Genomic DNA, 25,672 nt, shown 5'->3' on the forward strand with positions numbered 1-25,672 from the left:
CACATATGACTACTGAAAAAACCACAGCTTTAACTAGATGATCTTTTGTTGGCAAAATAATGTCTCTGGTTTTTAATACACTGTCTAGGTTCATATATGGGACACAAGCAAAAATTTGAGAGGAGCTTGCACAATGAGGATTTCTCTCTGGCCACTGAGACATCTTCTTGTCACTATGGGAAGAAGCTCAACCAGCTTGCTGGAAGATGAGAGACCTATGGCTAGTTACCCCCATAATCTAAGCCAGCAGCCAGCACCAACCACTAGAATGTGAGTGAAGCCATCCCAGACCAGCAGGCCCTAGTTGACCCAACAGTTGGCTGAAGAATCTAACAGTCAACTCACAGCCTCATAGCAGTTAGTGACTGTCATGTTAAGCCATAGGGTTTTGGGTGATTTATTTTGAAGCAAGCTTATAAATCCTTGTAAGTTCAAAGAAGGTAGAGATTTTAGTTCTCTGCTGCATTTCCAGGGTTTAGTAGTGTACTTAGCATTGGGCAAATATTTTAAGATATTTGCAGTGAATGTTGAAGGACAGAGTGATGGCAAAGAAAAAAAAAGCCACAAGTGGGGAAAAAAAAAAAAAAAGGCCAGAAATGGCTCCATTGCTGCAGGACTAAAAGGCAAAATCAGGACCTCCTTGGGTTCATTAGAACCTTTGTCTCTTCAGATTTTCAGATTTAGGGTGAACTAAATAAGATTTTGACTACTTTGGTAACAATATTTTAGCAGAGGAAAAAATATCCACATGTTCATTCACATGCAGTTTCAAATTTATTCAAAATAGTTCTAGTTTTATGGTGCTTAACTTGTCTAAGGCTGCACAGCCATGTGACCTTTAGAATATTTTTCACATTATGCAGCGCTTACTCTCCTCATTTTAAGTTATTCCGATTTTTAACAGCTCACAAATTGGCGAACCAAATCACTGCATGTTGCTTCAGTTCTGTCTTGCCAAAGAAGAAAAATCTGCTGCTTTGGATGCATGTCAACAGTTGGAAACTCAGGCCATAACATTTTAAATCTCAGATGTTCTCCACTACGTCCACCTCACATAAATCAGTAAGAACATGGATAGCCACATGTTTGGGAGGCCAGTTCACTAACGATGAAGACACGATGGCCCATGGGATGCAGCGGCAAATTTAAGTGGATTCTGTAGCAGTGGGTGTTATAATCTGAGAGTATGGTGTGGTCCTTAGCCAAGGCACAAACAAACAAGTGCAGTTGGCAAGCAGAAAGCAGGTTCACTATTAAACAATTAATTGAGGTACAAAGCTAACATTTATCTTCATTTGACGGGAAAAAAATAAGACAAACTGTAATACATGGTTTCGGTCTCCTTGGAAAAGGAAATAACCCTCAATTTTCCCTAGTCTTTTGAATGTATATCTGAACTCACGAAACAAATCTCCAGTCAGCTGGCAAGGCTGGAGAGAAGCAATGAGGTGCAATTAAGCTCTGGGATCTTCAGGGTTTCTTTCAGGAAATGCAAATCTCTAAAGAATAGAATCCTATACACACATTGGGAAATACCTAATATCTGGTTTCTGATTTTTTTAACACATATAATTATCACTTGCATAATGAGCAAAATGCATACCTGAGATCCCTGAGGTCTTCCTATTATGTCAAAGGGTTCTTATCTAGAATATCACATAGTCTCTCTCCCTCTTCAATAACAGATCTCCATGTACACTGTGTGCAAGGCTAAGGAGAAAGCTATTGTACTTTTGTATTAGTGGGAACTGGCCAGGTTCCCCAGCAGAAACAAATGAACCCATGAATCTCAGTGACTGAAAACAACAAAAGCGTGTTTCTAGCTCATGTTACACATCCATTGTGTGTTGGCTGGGAGTGCCGCTCAGCATGGCCCGCAAGGACCCAGGCCAATGGAGCACCCACCACCTGGAGCTTGCAGATCACAGTGGGGCAGACGGAGAGACAGTAAATCATGTGCTGACAATTAAAGAGGGGATGTGTGTCACTTCTGCTCACATTTCACCACAGAAGTTACAGGAGCACACGTACACCCCAGATGGGGAAATGCAATCCTATCACATGGCGAGGAGGAGAACCAAAAATATTCAGGGGCCAGTACTAATGATGCTATGGTTTCTGTTCCCTTCTCACCTTCACTTACTCACAACCATTTCTCCATTTCAGAATATTTTTGAGGCCCTCTGAATGGCAGAGCACACTCTTCTAGGTACCATATGTGATACAAAGATGAACCAGACAGAAAAGCCTGTCTTTCGGGGGATTAGTATCTATTAAAGGAGAGAAGACAGACAAATAAACGGAATACAAACGGAAAACGTCAAATGCCAGGAAAAAGAAGCGTACAAGTTCAATGAGAGTTTAAACAAAAAAAGTTTATCCACAGGCAGTCTCAGTCTGAGGAAATGACATCTGAGAAGGGCTCTGCTGAACAAGTAAGGACTGGACATGAGGATGTCCAGGCAGTGGGAGCCACATGATCGGGGGCAGGAAAGCAGGGCAGGATAGTGCATGTGCAAAGAATGGCAAAAGGTTCAGGGGAGGGCGAGGGGGCAGGGGAGTGGTGAGGGGAGGGGGAGGCGGGAAGAGGGGGGAAGAGCAGGGGAGGAAGAGGAAGAAGTCTCTGACCAGAGTGGTTTCTAAAAAGGTGAAACTGCCTTACGTGATATGTTTTGCATGGAAAGACATAGGGACAGGGTAGGACTGGTGCGACCGTCCACACAGGAAGTAACAGGGGGCTAATAGACAGCAGGGGCTTCTCAGGTGCCACTATCGGTAAGGACCCCACCTGCCAATGCAAGAGACATAAGAGACATGGGCTTGGTCCCCGGGTCAGGAAGATCCCCTGGAGGAGGGCATGGCAACCCACTCCAGTATTCTTGCCTGGAGAATCCCGTGGACAGAAGAGCCTGGCAGGCTACAGTCCAAAAGGTCACAAAGAGTCAGACAGGACTGAAGCGACTTAGCACATGTGCATGCACGCAAGCAGATCCATTGCAATGGAGAGAAAGGAACATCTCCGCTCCAGAACCGAATACAGCACAAGAACACTCAGCTTTCCCATCTCCCTTTCATCTGACCCAGAAAATATAACTCACCTTCCTCTATCTGCCAGAACCTGAAGGGACTGGTTATTTGAGGCTTAGATCTAATCAAACTGAAAAGGTCAGATAGGGAGACCCATCTCGATTGAGAGACTGGCTTCTGGCCATGTCACCCAACTAAGAGAGCATTCCATTCATAATTAAGTGGAGCTAACTCCCAATGGATAGTTTCTCTATTTGTCCTGAGTTTATTTCCTATCTCCAAGGATATTTCTGAAGCTACTCCTTAAGGGCTGGCTGCAGGGCTTAATTTATGTCTGTTTGTCCTGGAGCCTTAATTCCTCCTCTCATGCAGATTTAACTTGAGAACTTTGGCCTTTCAAAGTGGCCCATCCAGGTAAGCTCCGCCATGGCTGATCCAGGTTGGCCAGCCCAGGGCCTCTGACTATCATAAGACTCTTCGGCTTATATTATACAGAGCTTTAAGGTCTGTCACGTGCACCAAATCTGCTTATTTTTGCTACTCCCACGATTCTACACAGACTAAAATCTGCCTGCCATCTGAAACCTCCTCTTACTCCTGACCAACTCCATCACTGGGGGAACCCTCTGTGCTGTTATTCCTCCCAGTCCAAAGGACACAAAGCTTGCACTGTTACCCCCAGAGACATGAGCACAGACAGGAGAGCCCTCAGGCTTCCCTGGGATCCTTGGAAAAGCCATCCCCGTGCTAGGATGATCTGGGACTTGGCTCTCAGGGTGGAAGATGTCACACTGTGTACTCTGACTCTCCCACTAAGAATTCTCATGAAGTCAAAGCCAGGAAGAACAACCCTGCTGACGATGCCAAGATCTGAAATAGTCAGAGATAAGGATTAGGCTATTTCCCAGGAATCCCTGGACTTTAGAATACACACACACATGACTCATCAATCCTGGATGTCTCCTTTATATCACACTCCCCTATAGAATTTACTATGCACTGTTAGCCTTCCCAATTGATTGCGGAGTAGAATTTTTTGTCATTTTTCTCCAGCGTTCAGATTTAATTTTATATACATTGCTGGCTCATAATATACTTTAGGATTTGATCAATATTTAATGATTATTTATATAGAGCCAACACCATGCTATGTGCTACAGAATAATTAAGCCTTTTACAAGGAAAAAAAAGAAGGAAAAAACTACACTCAGCCTCTTAGGATTTTGGGCAAAATACAATTGCAGTCAACAAACTGAAATATCAGCGTAACTATGTCTATACCTGTATTTTACCTGTATTTCCAGAGTGAGGTATTGTGCAAGTGACATCTGAGATGTACCCTGAAGAAGAGAATTTCCAGAAGAGCAAGGAGTCAGGTGAATATTGCAGGTGGAAAGACTGGCACAGAAACAGGAAAGGACTGTGTATAGGATCTGGAGAATAATGGGAAGTCCAGTTTGGCTTTGTTAAGGGACAGAGCAAAAAAAAAAAAAAAAAAGCAACGGGAAAAGTATTTTGAGACAAGTAGAGATAGGAGCCTTTAAAAGCCCAGACGAAGAATCTGTGTAAATGCAGAAGGTAAATGGGGGCTAATGGTGACTTCTGAACAGGCAAATGGCATCATCAAAATTAAGCTTTAAGACCATCCTCTTCGATCTCAAGCTCAACCCCTTCATCCTTGGTAACTAGACTTCATTTACACCAGCTAGTTTCTGTTCCTCTAGGGACTTTGCACTGATGTCTCCTCTACATGGACCTCACCCCACCCTAGACCTCCAGGTAGCCAGCTCCTTATTCAGATCTCTGCTCAACTGCTCCCTACTTAATGAGGCTCCCTAACTAGCTTATCTAAAGGAGTCCTCCCATCCTCAGGCACTTTAGACTCTACTAATGTATTCTGCTTTCCAATAACAACTTATCATTTAAAATTATTTTATGTCATAACTGCCTCATAGGGTGGCTCCTTCCACTAAATATAAGCTCCATGTGAGCAGCTGCTGCTGCTAAGTCACTTCAGTCATGTCCAACTCTGTGCGACCCCATAGACAGCAGCCCACCAGGCTACCGTCCCTGGGATCCTCCAGGCAAGAATACTGGAGTGGGTTGCCATTTCCTTCTCCAGTGCATGAAAGTGAAAGGTGAAAGTGAAGTCGTTCAGCCGTGTCCGACTCTTCCTGACCCCATGGACTGTAGCCCACCAGGCTCCTCCGTCCATGGGATTTCCCAGGCAAGAGTACTGCAGTGGGGTGCCATTGCCTTCTCCCATGTGAGCAGACATCTTACTAAAGACAGATACAGTAGGACTAGATCTATTAAAGTGGCTGTTAAGCAATAGGTACTCAATAACTATTTTTTAGCAGCTTTACTGTAAAATTCAAATTCAAATAGTATACTATTCAATGATTTTTAGTACAGTTACACAGCGGTGTAAAAATCACCACATCCAGTTTTAGAACATTTTCATCACCACCAAAAGAAACCCCATACCCATTAGTAGTCCCCCAGACCCCCCACCAATTCCTCACTGCTCCAGTCCTAGGTGACCACTAATCTACTTTCTTTCTCAGTAGATTTGTCTACTCTGGACATTTCATATAAACAGAATCCTACATGCATTCCCTTTTGTGACTGGCTCTTTTCACTTAGCCAGGAAGAATGTTTTCAAGGTTCATCCACGTTGTAGCTATATTAGTGCTTAGTCACTCAGTCATATCAGACTCCTTGCTAATCCATGGACTGGAGTCCACCAGGCTTCTCTGTCCATGGGGTTTCCCAGGCAAGAATACTGGAGTGGACTGCCATTTCCAACTCCAGGGGCTCTTCCAGATCCAGGGGTCGAACTTGCATCTCCTGTGTCTCCTACATTGCAGGTAGATTCTTTACCCAATGAGCCAACAGGGAAGCTGAATTAGTACTTCATACATTTTTATTGCAGAATATTCCATGTAAGGAAACACTATATTTTGTTTGTCCATTCATCAGTTGATAGACATTTAGGTTGTTTTCATTTTTCTGGCTCCAGTGAATAATGCTGCCATGGACTTTTGTCTACAAGTTTTTGTGTGAACAAATGTTTCATTTCTCCTGAATGCATACTTAGGGGTGGAACTGTTGGATCATATGGTACTTCTACTAATACATTTAACCTTTTAAAGAAGTGCCAGATTGTCTTCCTACAGTGGTTGCAACACTTTGCATTTCCACCAATAGCATATGAGAGTTCCACATTTTCCACATCCTTGCCAACACTTGTGATTATCTGTCTTTCTGATTATAGTAGTCCAATTGAGTATGATGTGAATTAGTATCTCATTGTGGTTTTGATTTGCATTTCCCTAATGACTAATGATGTTGAGCATCTTCTCATGCGCTTATTGGAGACGTGTCTATTCAGATCCTTTGTGCCCATTTTTAACTGGCTATTTTAACTGGTTATTTGTCTTTTAATATTGAGTGTAGGTGTTCCTTATATATTCTGGATACAAGTCTCTCATCAGATGTGATTTGCAAATATTTTCTCCCATTCTGTGGGTTGCCTTTTGACTTTCTTGATGGTATCCTTCAATAACTATTTTTAAAATAAAACAATGAATAAAACTAATCCTTTAAGACAGGAAAAAACAAAAAACAAACAAACAAAAAACCTGTGACCAGTTCATAAGTATGTGGAAAATTTGTGGCAGGGCAGGACCTAGAGGAGAATTCAAGTCACCTGTTTTCATCCCTGAGTTTTGTTTACTGATTCTCAGCATTGTCCAACCAGCCCAGAAGCAATAACATCACCCTATCATGAGTCAAACAATGCAGCATTTGGTAAACTGGCTCATGAGCACCAAACAAGTGGAAAGATTCCCGAAGGTTAAAAAAATAAAGAAAAAAGGTTTTGCTGGGAACTAGGCTATAATAAATCTTAAATGGCCTACAATTTAGTTTTCTCTTGAAAAACTGAAATTGATGAATGGTTCCCACGCACATACAGGGGGGAAAAAAAAAACAAAACATTAGTTAAATGCACCTAGAATAGGCCCAGGATGAGTAAGTGGCAAACTTCTAAACTTGTAGTTACGGATATACACTTACAAGATTAAAGGTCCTGAAACTGTCTTCCCCGCCTGCACTGCATTCAAACTCGTGAGCACTGCCCAGTTTTATTATGGTTGAGAAATTTCAACTAGTGAAAACAAGGTGCAAGCCTGGGAACATTGATATGGAGAGAACTGGTATATTTTTACAGCTGCAAGAGCTTCTCAGAGTAGAAAAATACCAGGCCTTAAGTACTTACTACAAAAATATCAGCCCTTAAGTACTTGTGGAAAATATATATGAGATATACACTTGTGTGTGTGCACACAAATACATGCACACTGGGAAAGGCAGCAGGGAGGGACTTGTTTTTAATAAATCTTAACCAGTTTCCATGATGGCAGGGTATCCACAGAGTAATTTGTCCAGGACAGAATTGACCCCTCAGATAATGCACAGACAGGGCTTCCCAGGAGGCTCAGCAGTAAAGAATCCGCCTGCCAATGCAAAAGCCACAGGAGACATGGGTTCAACCGCTGGGTTAGGAATATCTCCTGGAGGAGGAAATGGCAACCCACTCAGGTATTCTTGCTGGGATAATCCCATGGACAGAGGAGACTCGTGGGCTATAGTCCTTGGGGTCACAGAGTTGGACACAGCTGAGCATGCACGCATAATGCACAGAACATTCAACTTGAAACTTCATGCTTCTTGTATGATGCTAACCCTAACCTAACAATCAGACTCACATATAAATGCAAACAAGATTAATCTAATATTGTAGAGAGCAATCTAAAAATATTATACATTATACAGAGAGCAAATTATAAATAAGTTTAAAAACACATTTCAAAATATATCCATATTCTTATAAGGCAGTAAAGTTAAGCTAAGAATACATAAAAGATACATAGCTTCATTAGACTATATAATTACATAAAGGGCAGAATACATGATGTGAATAAATTATAGGTATAATTATTATAATGGAAAGTAGTCTACATGACAACTAAAAGGTAGACACAAACATAAAATGTGACATCGTATAAAACATTTTAAAATCACCCTTAAATATTATTCCTGTCTTCACATTCTGTTTACAACCTTCCCTCCATATTCAGTGCTCAACACAATCTTCAGTTTTTAAATCAAATATGGGAAGGTTCATTTGAGAGTTGAAAGTAATCACTCATGTGTCTGTCTTTATCCCTTAAGTTGACAGAGGACCTGCAGTGCAAATAGTAATGCACAGATGTGTAAAGTCGAGATAATACCTAAATTTACCAAAGGAGAACTGAAGTACGGGGCAGACTTCATGTTTATCTGCCTAGTGGGTACACCAGCACGAAATACTTGGAAACCTTATCTTAACCAAGCTGATAACACTGCTAATATCATAGTCTCACAGTTTCCTGATTGCATCCAATTCACCGGCCTTCACCTGTTCTCTATCTGGTCATCCCACCTTGGACCTTAACTTTATTCAGAATAGGTCTAATCTATACAAACAAAATTACCCTCTGGGATGGCTTCCATCTTTCCACTTCTATTCCTCTAACCAAACTGGTTTTCTATTTTCATTTTGAACTATAGCCTTTATAACTGCCCCACCTTTATAACTGCCCTATTCCTTTGGTTCACCAGTCCTATTTTGGCCCTACCACTCTTCTCAAAACCTGGACACTGTGGTCTATCATTTCAAAGATGGAATCCTTTGCATTCAAGAACCATTCATCCCCATCGCCCCCAGCTTCCCCAGTCTCTTGTTCCTTTGTCTCTCACCCTGACACATTCTAACTCCCTGTTTTGTCCTTATCTAATCTCAGGTTCCTGAGTATTAGTGACAAAAGCACAAAACAATGCAGACTGGTTCATTTTCTCACTCTTTCTGTTAACCACTACTTACTGAGCAATGACTACATAAAAGCAGCTACTGCCATCTCTATTTGGCACCTCTTCTCACTGGCATTGGTCATTATCTCTTATCAGAATATCCTAACAATGCTCCCAAACACTGAAGCACTGGGCCACTAATTTCACCCAGTTCCCCCTCTCTCTGCTGGTGGCCTTCACCTCTGAACTGATAATGAGATCCAGGCCATCGTCTACATGCGCTCACTTCCTTTCCTCCCCAACATGAACTGCCTAAATCTCCATTCACCCTCATTCCTCTTTAGTCTCAAGGCACCCATGTTCCTCTTCCTTTCCAAATCCATTCCTCTCCAGGTACACCATTATGCTGGCCACCCCAAGTGCCCACTGTGCTTCTCCCATGCCAGCCACTGTGCTCGGTGCTGGGGACACAAATAGGAATGAGGCACAGCCCGGCTTTCCCAGCTAGTGGAAGAACAGACATGCAATTACACACCCACACACAAAAACACACATTCAATCAGGCTGACCATATCATTTCTCTGCCAAACTCAGATATGTTTGAAAGTGAAGGGGATATTAAAAAAAATACTGAATTCAGGTGAACTGATTTACTGCAGGCATAAACCAGGGCTCTCCCTTGCAAAATATGGTTATCAGTTCAGTTCAGTCACTCAGTTGTATCCAACTCTTTGCGAACCCATGGATTGCAGCATGCCAGGCTTCCCTGTCCGTCACCAACTCCCAGAGCTTACTCAAACTCATGTCCCTCGAGTTGGTGATGCCATCTGACCATCTCATCCTCTGTCATTCCCTTCTCTTCCCGCCTCAATCTTTCTCAGCATCAGGGTCTTTTCGAATGAGTCAGTCCTTTGAATCAGGTGGTCAAAGTATTAGAGTTTCAGCTTCAGCATCAGTCCTTCCAATGAATATTCAGGACTGGTTTCCTTTAGGACTGACTGGTGTATGGTCACACTAATTGCAAATTAGTATGGTACCTTCAATTATACAGCCATTAAAGTATGTCTAAAAGTATTCAGTAACATTGGAAAAGCCTCACAATATAATGGTAAGTATATAAAAACTGAGCGTAACTTGGCTTAAAAAAACAAGATAAAACAATTGAGATTCACTGGGTATGTAATATGTACCAGGCACCATTCTATCTACTTTTAACTAATCCTCACAACAATTCTAGGAGGGAAATACTATTAGATCTTTTTCACACATGAAGAAAGTAGGACAGATGGGTGCTTCTTTAAGCATCTTTAAGATGCTTGCCTAGGGTGCCCCCGCTAGGAAGTGGCAGTATTAGGATTCAAGCCCTTTTAGTTCTATACCTATGATCCTAAATACACCAGGACATTGATGAGAAAGAGATGAAGGGAGATAACGTAGGAGGGCAGGCAGATGTGCAATGAAACTTCCCCTCACTACTCAGTCAAGCATTGGTGTTGAGAACACAGCACCATGTTTCAGCTCTCATCACCTAGATTGTCTCTAGCGTAATCCTCTGTGGCTTTATGACTGTGTCTTCAGGGCCTCCCCACCCTCTTCATCTACTCCCTATATCCCTTGCCTTCTACATGGTGACATTCCTTCGGGTTGTATTCTCAGCCCTCCTATCTTGTTTGTTTCACATCTTAGCATCCTTCGTCCTTTCACAGCTTTACTTACACTGAGATGGCTGAGCGGCAGTGCTCACTTCTTTCCTGCTCTAAATTCTCTCCTGGCTACCGTACATTTCCATCTGCCTGACTCTCTACCTGCCAACAGCACTACAGCTGGACCTCCCATGTTGTTCCCCAAAATGCTCCTGCACGCGGTCCTCATCCCACAGATGACCCCCATGTTCCTGGTCCCAAGCTATAAACCCTTTTCTCTTCATCTTCTCGCTCTTTCTCATTGTTCACTTCCACTGGATTACTGAGCCATACTGAATCCACCTGTACTAGAGCTTCTGAATCTATTCTTTCAGTTGTCACAAGTTTTGTGTTTATAACAATAACTTTGCCCAACACAATACCCTCTCTGCCTCCTCCAGCTCATTATGCACACAGCTACCAGCGAACTCCCCACCATGCAGGGCTGAACGATACCGCACTGCCTGAGACTCTATCAGTACTTGCCTTCCTTACGAGTGGTTATGGATAAAAACATCCTAGGTCCGTGAGAGCAGAGAGTATATTATGGATTACATGGTAGATTCTGATGTGTTTTGAATCAATAGGTTGTTGCCTCCTTCTCAGGGATGTTCAATGTAACTCTTTATCTTCCTTGATCATGTTGAAACTCCATAACCTAGGCATTTAAGGCTTTATATAATCTGATTTGTAGTGGGTATTTTTCTCGTCCTACATCTCCTTTCCTTTATTCTAGTAGTGGCATCCTCTCTTCTTTTAGGAAACTGTCCTTCCTCAGTTGGTAGGGCGCCCACCCAATATCAACATCTCCCTCACTTCAAGAGTGGACAAGTGACCCAAGCTAACTCACCAAAACACCACCACCCCCACAAACAAAGTGGCTGGCCTGAAAATAGGGATATAACCCAATTGGGAAGAACTGAAATCTTTTTCAGGGGTTAATTTCAAGACTGGGTAAGAGAGGTATTAAGAATCAAAAGAGCTCTACTGCTCATCGAAAGGGCCTGATTGAAAATGAAGCAAATACAGGGAAACAGATAAGAATCCAATGTTAGTACTACCTCTGACTTTTCAGCTGGATAGACCCACAATCACTTTTCTGAAGCTTGAATCTATATGTGTTTCAGAAATTCATAATTCCTCAGATGAGAAAAGTACAGTGGAGTGTAATATACACTCTACGTGAATCAAGAACAACATCCTCAAAATCAAACTCAGTAATAGATTTCTGCAATCAAACACAGTAATGTCATACTTGATGCCAGTTTAGGTCAGGGTAGGTTTTTGCCATGAAGAAAGTACAGATGAGGTTTGGTTGCAAAAAGTTTCAGCTTCTGCCTTCAGAACTGCATATAAAGGCATGTGGATCTGTTTAAACCAACAGATTCCCTGTTCCCTTATCTGCCTGTTTATTGGTTTTATTTGAGCAGTATGAGTTGGGTTTTTGACACATGTACTCAAAAGAGTCCCATCTGTATTCTTTATGGGCCTCTCTATATTTCAGTTTTATTTCCCACTACTCTCCTACACATAACTCATATTTGAGTCAAACTTAAAAGACTGTTTGATTGTCTATATAAAAATAAAAAATCATGCAACCTCCACATCACATATGCCTTATAAACCAAAGCTGTTCAACCAAGAGATGGGGAGCCTTGGCTGCTTGATGCTCTGGTCAGCTGTCCCAGCCCTACACCACCCTCCAAGGCTCTCAGGGGAAATGTGAGACTTTCCATGCAAAATGCTGGGTTGGATGAAGCACAACCTGGAAACAAGATTGCCGAGAGAAGTATCAATAACCTCAGATACGAGAGAAGTATCAATAACCTCAGATACGCAGATGACACCACCATTATGGCAGAAAGTGAAGAAGAATTAAGAGCCTCTTGATGAAGGTGAAAGAGGAGAGTGAAAACACTGGCTAAAAACTCAACATTCAAAAAATGAAGATCATGGCATATGGTCCCATCACTTCACGGCAAATAGATGGGGAAACAATGGAAACAGTGAGAGACTTTATTTTCTTGGGCTCCAAAATCACTGCAGATAGTGACTGCAGTCATGAAATTAAAAGACACTTGTTCCTTGGAAGAAAAGCTATGACAAACCTAGACAGTGTATTAAAAAGCAGAGACATTGCCAACAAAGGCCCATCTAGTCAAAGCTGTAGTTTTTCCAGTAGTCATATATGGATGTGAGAATTGTATCACAAAGAAGGCTGAGCGCTGAAGAAGTGATCTTTTGAACTGCAGTGTTGGAGAATACTCTTGAGAGTCCCTGGACTTCATGGAGATCAAACCAGTCATTCCTAAAGGAAATCAATCCTGACTATTTATTGGAAGGACTGATGCTGAAGCTCCAATACTTTGGTCACCTGTTGGCAAAGAGCCAACCCTGATGCTGGGAAAGATTGAAGGCAGGAGGAGAAGGGGATGACAGAGGATGAGATGGTTGGATGGTATCACTGACTCAATGGACATGAGTTTGAGCAAGTTCTGGGAGATGGTGGAGGACAGGGAAGCCTGGCATGCTGTAGTCCATGGGGTTGCAAAAAGTTGGAGATGACTGACAGACTGAATGACAACAATGGGAGAGTCATGCCACACTGATGCCACCCCATTTCTGTTTCCAGTAGATCCCCAGGGGCAATTACAAGAACCTGAAAATTCACCAGTGCTCCACTACAGAAACTCCTAGTAACTCCTGCATTCTCCTACTTTTCCTCTGGAGCAGCCTCCATCTCCTTGGAGCCCTTATAGATCATATAATTTTTCCTATGTCTGTCTTTATTTATATGTTCATGTTTGTTCTTAGGGCACTTGACAACACAGCAATCCTGAGAGGTAGATGGGGCAGGTGATCAGGTCCCCAACTTGAGGGTCAGGTTGATAAATAAAGGGGAAAACCCTAGAGTTTCACTCAAACCTTCTGATTTAGTTTTGTTTTCTTTCTAGTCTCTTTTTCCTCCTAGGGTTAACTCAAATGGAAGAGTTTATTGGCCTGGATAGTTCCCTCTTGGTACACTTAGGTAGAGAGAGGTAATCTGTTGAACTAGTGAGAATGTTGCATGCGCAACTGCACTCTAGTCAGTTCAGTCGCTCAGTCATGTCTGACTCTCTGCAACCCTAGACTATGTGCAAATTTAATCCTGGTAAAAATAAAAATTCATATATGTAGCATATTCATAACATGAGCATCTATACATGTTCATTTTTATCACCCAGGAAGCCAAAGTCAGCTTCTTTGTCATTTAATCCAACCTGAATGAGCCAAGTGATCAAATCCCGAGGCACAAAGATGTCTGCAGATACTTCAGCCTTGGGGAAAACCCAGACACTGCTTCGCATAACTTGAACCGACAACACAAATACCCCTCCCGGCCCAGGGGATGTTTCTGGGTCAGGACTCCCTCCCTTAACCAGAGAGTCAGACATGGCTGGACACTTTCCCAGCGCACTACCCTGCTTCTCTGGCTGACCTTTAAGATTAGGACCTCTGGATATAAACTCATGAAAGATAGTCATAAGGCAAATTCAACTGCCTTGGGGCTCACAAAAATGCAGTGTTTCATTTCAAATAGACCCCGAAAATCCCAATGGCCACATACAAGCCATTCCTAGCCTATGAGGTTAAAGCAACAGACCCACCATCAGCAGACCAAGCACTCTGAACTGCTTTTCTCCTGAAAGGTTCCCCCACTCATGAGAACTATGCATGTGAGGGTGGCTAGCAGAGGTCAGAGCTGAGGTTCTTGGGTGTGGAAATCAGAGCCGAGGTTCTTGCCTGGTGCAAAGCCAGATGCATCACACAGGGATCAATCTGGGGCTCCCACATCCATTTACAAAGGCCTAAGGATTTAACTAGGGGAGCACAGTGCACTCCCATACAACCCACCAGACTAGCCCTGTCCCCTATTTCTGATGCCATCCATGAGCACGGGGCGCTCACCCTCCACTGCTTACCAGCACTTCAAGCATCCCACGTTATTCACAGGTCAAAACTAACCAAGAAAGTGAGAGACCTTCAGGACATTGCTGAACAAGGTTCTTCCTGCTAAAGCATCCTGTCCTGCTGATTTGAAAAGGTTCTTGTCACCTTTGTCACGCAGACCACATTCAGAATTAAGTGAAATAGGAATTCATACATGATTTCTCATAATGTACCAAGGCAAGGTGCTTTATAAAATAATCGGTCTTCAGATTATTTTTTGTCCCCTTCTCCCGTGTCCAGTGAGCTTATCCTACATTATTTAATGGATTACAGCAAAGATCAGCCAGGGAGGGGAACACTGCCATGGGAAATCAGCCAGAATTGTTTAGAACCCAGCGGAAAACTATTTTTAAACTATTTCAAATTGTTGGTTGAAATGGAAAACCCATTTCCCTGTCTATAGAGCTCTGACTTAGCTTTTTTGACTCAGTCATCAAACATATTTTCCTGATCTTCAGTGTGTTGCATTTTCCATTATAAAAATGTCTTCCTTTTATCATACCTAAATAAAGTCTGAATCTCACTTATTTCAGATTCGGATTCAACAAACCTTCCAAAGCTACTTAACTACGTGCTGAGCAGTACAGAGCCGATTCCCTCTATTATCTGATTTATTCTTTTACAGATGAAGGAGTAGGAGCTCCATTAAGTTCACTGACTTTCCTGCTTTCCTAGACCTTGCATGTGGTATCTGCAGGGTTTCCAAGTCTCTGCTCTCAATGGGACTGCCAGGTAAAACATTCTCCCCAGTATTAGTCTCCGCTGGCTTTATCTTTCTGGAATCTTGCTCAAGATAAGTCACAAAGTTTTTTTGGGGGGGTGGGGGGTGGGGAGGGTAATCTGGTAATCTCAGTTTGGAATCAAGGATTGAAAGCACCTCACAGAAGGATAAATGCAGCTGGCGCACAGAGCCAAAACGGAGAACCTTCTCCCTGGGTTGGAATACCCAGAAGTTAGTTCCTCCAGGTTTGTAGACTGCAGCCAAACAAAGGTTCACAATTAACATCATGTTGGGTCTTATTCTTTCATGTCTTCTTTATCCTCTCACCACTCCACTGCTAGCTAAAAGCTAGGCCTCTGTTTTCCACCCCTGTGTGGGCCAACAGACAGATGTCCCTACCCTCAGCCACCCTCGCAGTTCTGATTACACTAAATATTGAGACGGCTTGGAGTTGGGTCTTGTAGGGGAAGAAATGCAGGACTTTATAGAGCTGATGGTAATGCCAAGAAAAATATGATATATAATGATATGAAAACTACTACTAGTTACAGCATCATTTTAGAGTTTTGAGGCATAACCATTCACAAAATACAAACATTATGGGAAAACCTACCAAGATAACTGCCATCTCTAGCACCCAAGCCAAGAAAAGCTTCATTACTGTTCCCCTTCCAGGATGTCAAGCATGTTCTTTTTGCCTATTTGCTTACTTCTCTTGTGTCAGTCTCTACATACTATCTGTCTTGAACATGACAGGCCAGGTTTTCTGTAGAAATCTCCAGGCCAGAAATTTACCTATGGTGGCTTTTAAATGCTAAGATACTACAGAAAACATGACACCGAAACTCTGAACAGATATTCAAAACCAAATTTTTACTGTGGTACAAAGTCACTATTTTATTCACCTAAAATATTACACAGAAAAGACCTCAAAAATACTACCAGGATATTAAATGACTATAGAAACAATAAAAGGCCTCAGTTCCAATCTGTGACACATGAGGTGGGACCCCAAGCCCAAATGGGTAAAAACAGGGGCACGTTCTAGAGATATTTGCAAATTAGTTACTGCCCTCAACTGAACCACAGCTGGCTTACTGATATAAAGAAAGAACAACAAAAAGATGGCCCTTACAGCGCAATGATATTGCATGTGTGAACTCAATTTACCACCTTCAAGATTTAGCCCTTTGATCTACAGAGGAAATGCTTTTCACTGTAAGAATTCTTTTTACACTGGTCAGGGCATCAGTTCAAGGAGTCCTCTGTCACCCCAGTAAGCTCTCAGTTTCCTCATTGGCATTGTAAAAACCACAATAAACCACATTTGGTGTTACTTGAATGTAAATTTTCTTAGTATTACCTTTTAAATGAAAATCCACGGATCTTCACTATAAAGCCCTTTGTAAAAAGTCACGCAAGGTTGCAGGATAATGCAATGTTTGCTTATTCAAAAATGAGTTCTGTGACAATTTCTCCTCCCCCATTCTGACAGGTTCCAAATGTGTAAGTTCTATTTAATGAGTTTATTTTGATACAGATCTTTCCACTTTCATAATTCCTAAAGCTGCTTAGGTTCAAGAAGTCCAGGTCAGTTGGAATTAAGTATCTGTGAATTAAGCCTGGACATTTGCTTTCCGTCTACTGAGTCACTAAATCAGAATTCAGGGAAATGGGGATTTTCTTTACTTTCTTCCGCCTTCCTTTCATCCTCACAGGCAGGCGTAGGCCTGGACCAGACAGTCCTAGGTCTGATTCACACCCTTGCACTGTCTAGATAGGTGGCCTGTGTGGGTATATTCTCCAGAATATTGGTTTCCCTGTTGCTGTAAGTGAAGTAATATCCAACAAAAATGGTTGTTCTGTGGATTATGAAGAAAGTGTATGGTCAAGAACTATTCTTCCCAATATGCCGCTTTTATGGGAGATGCCCAGTGTTAGCTGAACCTGAAAGATGCATCTGGAAAGATTATTAACATGACTACTTTTATTATTAGCCTTTCCCTTTACATTCCCCAGGTCACATGCAGCACCCCCCAACTTCAAGCTCATGTAAAAAAGATTTGAATACACTTAATGTTTTCTTCCATAAAAAGAATATAGAAGAAGCAGGTAGAATCCTCACAAGCTATTAGAATGAAACTCTCCTGAAAATGACAAGCACTCAGACAAAAAAAATCTGGCTGGCTGTGGCTTCCTTTCCGGTGTGTGTTAGACTGGGGGACGAGAAATACAGACCATGCCCCTTGCCTTGGTCTCAGCCCTCCACCAGACTGGTTTCTCCAGAACATGTCCACTCTCTGGCCCCTCAAACAGCAGCAAGATCCCCCCACCTGACCCCCTCCTGCTCCTCCGAAGCCCCAGTGCTTCTGCTAGATGCAGTAACAGCGGCAGCTCTGCCTGCTCTGGATGCTGCCTCCCCCAACAGCCCAGAGTACCCATGCTGGAGGACGTGTTCCTGGACATGGAGGTCCATAGCTTCAGAAACCAACAGTCTGGGCTCTCCTGCTCCAGTGGCCCCAGCCGGCGTCTTCCTCTCCCCTCACCCAGGCAGAGCACGCGGGGCGCGTGAAGCCAGAGCAGTCCCAGCAGCGCGCCTGCTGTGAGGGCGCCCCTATCACCCTCGCCTCCCTCCCCCATTAGAGTCTCATCAGAGTCAGACCAGCGCCACTCCTCGGGCCAGGCCAGGGGGAGCGAGTGGGAGGGGTGTAAGGATGTGGGAGCACTTTCTGGGACCTGCTTCCACTGCCCTTTCCACCCGTTTCTTGCAGGAAAGAGAGCGAGGAAGCCAAGCCCGGAGGTACCTCCAAATCTGTAGTGCTTCCAATCATTCCCATAACATCCCCCAATTCACAGTCCCCCCAGCCGGGCCATTCCGCCCAAAGCCCGCGGGACCTCACGAAAACCCCGCGCCAACGCCGCCTCCGGGTCCCGCACATAACTCCCAGAGGGAAGACCCGCTGTTTTCCAAAGCAGAACCAGGTCAGTGGTCTCGGAAGTTTGACACCTCCCACTCCGGCTCTGCATCTAGAAGCCCCCACGCTTATCCAGCTTGAGAGGGGAAGCCAGGAGGTCTCCCCACAAGTCTTCGCTCACGCCAAGTCCGGCCGCCTCCTCTCTCCCCTTTCTCGAGTCTAGCTCCAGCCCTCCACGCCTCTGGCGCCTTCACTGAGTGACCAGAGGTTCTCTCGCTCCTAAAAGAGGAAACTTCTTTTCAGGGCTGAATTCAGGTCCGAGCAGGAAAGGCTTTCCCTTCCTTGCCTCTCCCCTTATCCCGGCTCTCAGAAACCACAGGGAGCCGGCACCAGGGGCGTGCTTATCCCCCTAACCCCTAAAAGAGTCCACTGCTCCCCGACTTTCCACTGCAAGAGGTCCGGTCGGGTCTGAAACTACCAGGGGGTTATGTACACTCGTGATTCTTCCAGAGACCCTACCTGTCCCTCCTGATTTGCAAGAAACAAGTAAACAAAACACAAATCGTATCAACTTTGCAGACCGAGTGTGTGTGTGTGTGTATGTGTATGTGTGTGTATGTGTGTGTAAGAGTGAGTGAGAGGAGAGAGAGAGCATCGCAGAAGAGTTAGGGCAACAGCTGCAAGAACACATCTGGAAGAGGGGGAGGGGACAGACGAGGAGGGGACAAGCGCGAGGTCGTGGGGGCCTCCCCCCCATTTCCCCGCCCTCGCAGCTTCAGGGCCGAGAACCCGGCCAGCCAGCGGTTACCTGTCCTATGTTGATGAATCCGTACTTGCTGGCTATGCGGTTGGCCTCCGGGAAGCCGCCGGCGATTTTGACTGCCCAGTGGTTGGTGTAGACGCGCGTCCGGCACACGGGGAGCAGGCAGCCCCCAAGGAGCGCCAGTACGCAGAGCAGGTCCAGCCGTCCCGGGCAGCAGCAGCGGCTCCCCCAGCCCATGGCCCCGGCGCTTGGCTGCTGCTTCGATCGCTCGCTTGCTCCGCTCACTAAGCTGAGCGCACAACTTAACTTCTTCGGCCTGGGCCGCCCGAGCGCGCAGCCCCCGGCCGCCGCGGCTCGCAGCCCTGGGAGATCGGCAGGAGGCGGCGAGCCCCGGCAGGGAGCTGAGCAGCGAGCCTCGCACCCACTCCTAGACCATCCCTGGGGCTCCGGGGACCTGTGCTCCCAGCTCTACGGCCCTCGGGTCGATCGGCCGGCGCTCCCCGGCTCCGGCGCAGGAGGCGGCTGAGTGGGGCGGGCGCCCTCCGGCAGTTGGGTCTCGCCGGGCTCGGCTCCCGGACTCTCCGACTCGCCCTTGCTCCTCCCGGGGCCCCCGAGCGCGGCGGAGGCGGCGGTGCAGGCAGCGGCTGGGCGCCCCCTCTGCTGGCGCGGGCTCCGAGCGCTCGCTAGCTCGCTCCCCGAGCTCCCTCCGGCTCCAAGCAGCGCGCTGGGAGTGTAAGTGGCAATGGCAGCAGCGCCTGCTCTGCATAAATGACTCCCCCCGCCCCCCTCTACACCCCTCCTTTCTCACATCCCCCTCCTCCTCTCCCTCCTCCGCCCGCCCGAAAGCGGCCACGGTGAGGCGCCAACCAGGTCCTAGCGCCGCTGGGTTCTTCGGGCTGTAACCGACAGGGTCCAGAGCAGCAAAAGCGAGTCCTTCCAAAGGGCCGAGAGCAGAGCTCCGGTATGGGGGTTTTACCCTCTTCTCTCCTCTCCCTTCTGGATTCGTATTAATTTACCGCCACTTCCCGAAAGACTAAAGAGATTTACAAGCTGGTTCTGGTAAAGCGCCCCCAAGATTCATTCATCCTAGCTCTGAACCTCCTTAAACAAGTAAGTATTTAAGGAGGTCACTTGCGTGTCAATTGCCGAACAAATAGCCCGAGATTTTCACTTCGTTAATTCTTCATGCTTTTCAACAACTGTTTATTTCACAAAATCTGCTCCCGGGAGAAGCTACCACACAGGACGGTAAGGCGCATCGACTCTTGCAAAAGCCAATCTCTGGCAATTCCAAACCCGAGTGTGTTGCCTGCTGACTTTCGAAATCCGTGCTTCCAATACTAGGCAACACCACGGGAGAGTAAAATTCCAGTCGCGGAATTGGGGAAAGATGTTTCTGTGACTATTTGGTATGAGAGTGGATGGAGATGTTGGGCCAAGGGAATAACTTCATTCATTCGTTCCACTGAGTCTGATGAGGACTTCTTTTTCTCCATCAAGGGAAAAGTTTTGCAACTTTTCCAAGCACGGCCCTGTAACAGTGCTGAGTTCGATATAAACAGGACCACAGAGGAATTTCGAATGAAATAAATGTGTGGCCGCGCCGCCTTCATTACTGTATCTTGCACTGTGACCACAGCAGGCAGGAAGAAGCTTGGATTTACCCGCTTCTGCTGAAGAACCTCCCCGCCTTTTCTGGCACAGAACTATTTCTTGTGAAAAAAAATATATATATATACCCCTTATGAAATAATTTAATTGACCTTTAAAGTATTCATTATACCTCTAACCCGCCCCCCCCCCCCACTTGCTCTCTCCTCTTCCCATCCCTCATTGTCTTTCTTACCAGGCTGTATTTGAAGGTAATTAATACATCACACCTTGGGTAATGATTCTTTTATCTGCCTAGGGCTTCACTTTTCTCCCTCCTCCCCTCAGTGGAACCAAAGCTGCAGAATCAAAACATGCAAATTTTATAAAACTCATAGTTAAATTCATAAAATTATCATTTTATGATTTTACACATCGTATAAAGTATGCCATATTAAATATTTAATCTTGAAAATAAACCCACCAAATGACTTTATTCCCACTCTACTGAAGAAGTGGAAGATCAGAAGAACTAAATCATTTGCAGAAAGGCATGTATTTTAGTTATTTACTTATTTGACTGGTTAGACACATATCTTTTCAACACCTAAGAATGTGCCGGGCATTGTGCTGGATACTGGAGAAAGAGGAGGAAGGGGAAGATGGGGAGGCAACAAGGACCAGTGGATTTCAGACTCTGAATATCTCTAGAGTAAATGTGGTTTGTTGTTGTTGTTTGTAGACGGTTAAGCATAAGTACTATGCTTGGGCTTTAGAGTTTTGATATAACCTCCTTACTGGCTAGTCCCTTTGTACATTCCCTCTTCAACCTGGAGCCTAGAATGTTTACAGTCTGTTAGGTCACTGTTAATTGCCAACCAGACCACCTGTATCTATTCATAAGGACATTGGATTATTCCTCTAGAAAACGGATGGGTTTCACATGGGATGGGAAGACCTCAGTCAAAATCCAATATATCCAGTCAGCCTTTCTTTCCTTCAGAAAGGAAGGCATTTGCTGTTGGATGGGAAGAAGAGCCTGTCTGGTGATGACCCAAAGGCGGTGGCCACTGTGGGGACTATATAAGCTACTATCAAGACTGGAGTTTGTAGCATGGGCTGTAGGTTTCTCTGGGACTCTGGCGCCATCATTGTTTAGAACAGCAAAGGCAGCCCCCAAATGCTTCTCTTTGTAAGTTGGGTTGCCTCTGGGCTTCACCTTCTGAAGATAATGGGGAGCCGCCTCTGTACCAAGTCTCCTGAGGCCTGGAGGTTGTTTCCTAAGAGGGGCAAATTACTCACTGACCTTTTTTTCTCCATGTTGTGTTTCTCTTTTTCTTTCCACCAACACCCTTGCCTTCTGTGAGTGTGCCCTGCCTGGCACACACACACAGCATTCACTGCATCAGGCATGAGAGAACTGGAAAGTCAGGTAGGAAACGGGTAAACCACTTTTCTGCTTCGTAAACCAATCCCTGGGCCAGCATGTAGCTTACTCAAAGGGTATATTCTTCCATTTGGATGCATATATACTTAGAAGGGGAAAATCTAGCTCTGTTTAAAAAATAAAATAAAGACTTGGAGCCCCCATTCACCTGTCAAATCCAGCATATGAATGTAGATTCATTCATCTTGTTGTCCATGGCTTTCACGGTTATGTTCCACTGCCGTTATGTGTGTTTTCTCAGAGTAGGGTTCTCAAACCTAAATAATACCGAAGAAACCCCTCTCCTACTGGTGTACAAGCACACACTGCTTGCTGCTTTGGGGTCTACCTTAATGAACTCATTAGCTTCCTTGATTAGAGCCAGTTGGCCAGAATGAAGCTTCCAAATAAGGATCAATAGCTGCAGCAAAAAAAGAAAACCACCTTCTTTGATGAACTTCAGCTCTGCTGGTTATCCAACTCAGCCCTATTTTCAATGCCTCAGTAGCCAAAAGAACAAGGTACCGATGAAATAGTAGTGGTTAAAGCACAACCAGCACTAACACTGGAAAAAAAGATGAAATCCAAGTCTTCCCCAAATGCTTCCTTTTTGTATGCTAAGAGTAGCACTCACAATCTGACCCTCCTCTCTCCCTCTGTAATGTGCCATATGGCAGGAAACTCGGCAGTTTTAAGTTCTACTCTGCCTGATACTTAGCAACATATTACTTGATAATGAGGCCCCACTAGTGTTTGGCCTCTCTGCCAAGGTCCTTCATAGCTCTTAACAGAAAAATTCAGTGAAATGCAATGAAGAGAAACCCAGGCAGTTTAGTACAAGGAGAAGTGAAAAAGTACTCCATGGGACTCATCTTGAAACTCTACAAATGGGAATTATTCTGAGAGGAGTCTGCCTTCTGAGACAGCTCATTTCTTCCTCTGCTACCTCTTTTGTTGGAAAATGACCTTTAAGATCTCTTCCAACCTGAGATTCTGTGAACCAATGATAAATTGGGAATGGGCAGTTTGGAGCTGCCAAGAGGAAAAACTGCCCCTAGAAATTTCACTGTCCAGTAGAGGAGTCAGTAAATTTATGGGGATTCTAATCACTTTTCTAGTCGATCAAATTCAGAATCAGCAGTGAAAATTTGTCAGATTTCATTAATGATAATAATAATAAGTGGTAGTTATTACTACCATTTATTAAGAACTAGTTATATGCCAGGCACTGAGTCAAATACATTTCAGGCCTTAATCTAATTCACAGAATATCAAAACGGAAAGGGACCTTAGGTATTGTAGACTCTAACTTTTTTATATAATAGAGAAGAAAACTGAGGCCAATCCTCTAACCTATGTGGGGAAAGAATCTGAAAAAGAACAGATAATATGAATATGTATAACTAAATCACTTTGCCGCACACCTGAGCTAACACAACATTGTAAATCAACTGTGTGTGCATATGTGTTGCTCGGTTGCTCAGTCGTGTCTGACACTTTGCAGTCCCATGGACTATAGCCTGCCAGGCTGCTCTGATCATGGAATTTTCCAGGCAAGAATACTGGAGTGTGTTGCCATTTCCTACTCCAGGGGATCTTCTTGATCTAGGAATCAAATCTGTGTCTCCTGCATGGCAGGCAGATTCTTTATAACTGCACCACCTGGGAAGCCAGGATAATCAACTCTACTCCAATATAAAATTTAAAAAAAATTTAAATTACACTGGCCCTTCATGTTTAAAAAACTAATTGGGGGGGGGGAGGAGCCAAGATGGCGGAGGAATAGGACAGGGAGACCACTTTCTCCCCTACAAATTCATCGAAAGAACAATTGAATGCAGAGCAAACTTCACAAAACAACTTCTGATTGCTAGCTGAGGTCATCAGGCGTCCAGAAAAGCAGCCCATTGTCTTCAAAAGGAGGTAGGACAAAATATAAAAGATAAAAAGAGAGACAAAAGAGCTAGGGATGGAGATCTGTCCCGGGAAGGGAGTCTTAAGAGAGGAAGTTTCCAAACACCAGGAAACCCTTGCACTGGCGGGTCTGGGGGAAGTTTTTGAATCTCGGAGGGCAACCTAACTGGGAGGGGAAAAATAAATAAAACCCACAGATTACGTGCCTAAAAGCAACTCCCAGCAGAATAGTACCCCAGACGCCGGCATCCGCCACCAGCAAGTGGGGGCAGAACGGAGAGGAGCGGGCAGCATTGCTTAGGGTAAGGACCAGGCCTGAGTGCCCTGAGGGCAATCGGAGGGAGCTTTTGTGAGTTACCAACTTAAACTGTGGGACAGCAAAAGAGAGAGAGAAAATTAACTGGCCCGAACACACTGCCGGCCGTTCACAGAACAAAGGGACCGAGCAAGTCCAGAGGAGCCAGCCGGCTGCAGACCGGCCCAGCTCCACCGGAGGCAGGAGGCAGCGGGGAGGGGAAAGGGGCAGGCTCGGCCCCAAGGACCGCATCCCCTACTGCACTGCAAACAGGCCTCCAGGTTCTAACTAAAGACTTCCTGAGATTCTGGATGGTCGCCATCCACCAGGAGGGTCCCTGCAAGACACAGGGCTCAGGCACCCGAACGGTGCGGGCGGGGACTGGGGCTGAGGACGCGGAGGGGAGAAGGCGAATGCACCCAGGGAGAGTGCACCCGTCAAGCCCCTGGCTGCCTGAGCTGCTCAGCCGGGGAAGGCACAAAACGCAGGTGCAGCCGAGTCCGCGCTGGAATCGCGCGCAGCGCAGGGCACACTCCATATAGAGCAGCCGGGGGCCTGAGCAGTGTAGACGGGAAAGCAGCGCCAGCCCCTCCCTGCAGAGCGATGGAACTAGCTACCTGAATAAGAGTCCACCTCTGCCCTCCTGTGTCAGGGCAGAAATGAGGCTCTGAAGAGACCTGCAAACAGAAGCCAAATAAACAAAGGGAACCGCTTCAGAAGGGACCGGTGCAACAGATTAAAACCCCTGTAGGTAACACTGACTACACTGGAAGGGGCCTATAGATATCGAGAAGTGTAAGCTGGAATGAGGAGCTATCTGAAACTGAACTGAACCCACACTGACAGCAACAGCTCCAGAGAAATTCCTAGATGTATTTTTACTTTTTTTTTAATTAAAAAAATTTTTTTTCTTTTCTTTTATTTTTTCTCTTTTATTTTCTTTTAAAATTCCCTATTACTCCCCCATTACTCCTTAACTTTCATTTTCATGGATTGTTATGATTTTTTTAATTAGGAAAAAAATTTTTTTTCCTTGTTTTTTTATTTTTTTTCTCTTTTCTTTTTTTTTCTTTTTCTCTTATTTCCTTTTAAAGTCCTCTATTACTCCTCTACTACTCCTTAATTTTCATTTTCATTTCACTATAACCTTGCAAAAAAAAAAGAGAAGCCCTATTTTTAAACTGAACTTCATATATATTTCTAAAATTTTTTGTGTTTCTGTTTTTAATATTGTATTTTTAAGAGTCTAACCTCTACTCTAGATTTTTAATCTTTGTTTTTCAGTATGTGATATAAATTTTGGACATTTAAGAATCCAATATTCAGTTCCTATTTTTCAGGAGTGTGTTGATTACTCTCTCCCATTTTGACTCTCTGTTTTCTACCTCAGAACACCTCTATTTCCTCCTTTCCCCTTCTCTTCCCAATCCAAATTCTGTGAATCTTTGTGGATGTCTGGGCTATGGAGAACACTTTGGAAGAGACAACCTGTG

At 44.5% G+C, this 25,672-nt stretch overlaps 1 protein-coding gene across 3 annotated transcripts in view; it reads right to left on the minus strand.

Annotated features, from left to right (window-relative positions):
- PCSK5 (proprotein convertase subtilisin/kexin type 5) overlaps positions 1-19,202 on the minus strand; it is a 496,629-nt gene extending 477,427 nt beyond the window's left edge. For all 3 annotated transcript variants that reach the window (XM_043487117.1, XM_043487116.1, XM_043487115.1), the window contains exon 1: positions 19,000-19,202. In XM_043487117.1, coding sequence (XP_043343052.1) covers positions 19,000-19,191 — 192 coding nt within the window. In that variant the 5' untranslated portion in view covers positions 19,192-19,202. The remainder of the gene's footprint in view (positions 1-18,999) is intronic.
- Between the last annotated feature and the right edge of the window lie 6,470 nt (positions 19,203-25,672).

This window comes from Cervus canadensis, chromosome 14, assembly GCF_019320065.1.
Source record: "Cervus canadensis isolate Bull #8, Minnesota chromosome 14, ASM1932006v1, whole genome shotgun sequence".
Lineage (NCBI taxonomy): Eukaryota > Metazoa > Chordata > Mammalia > Artiodactyla > Cervidae > Cervus > Cervus canadensis.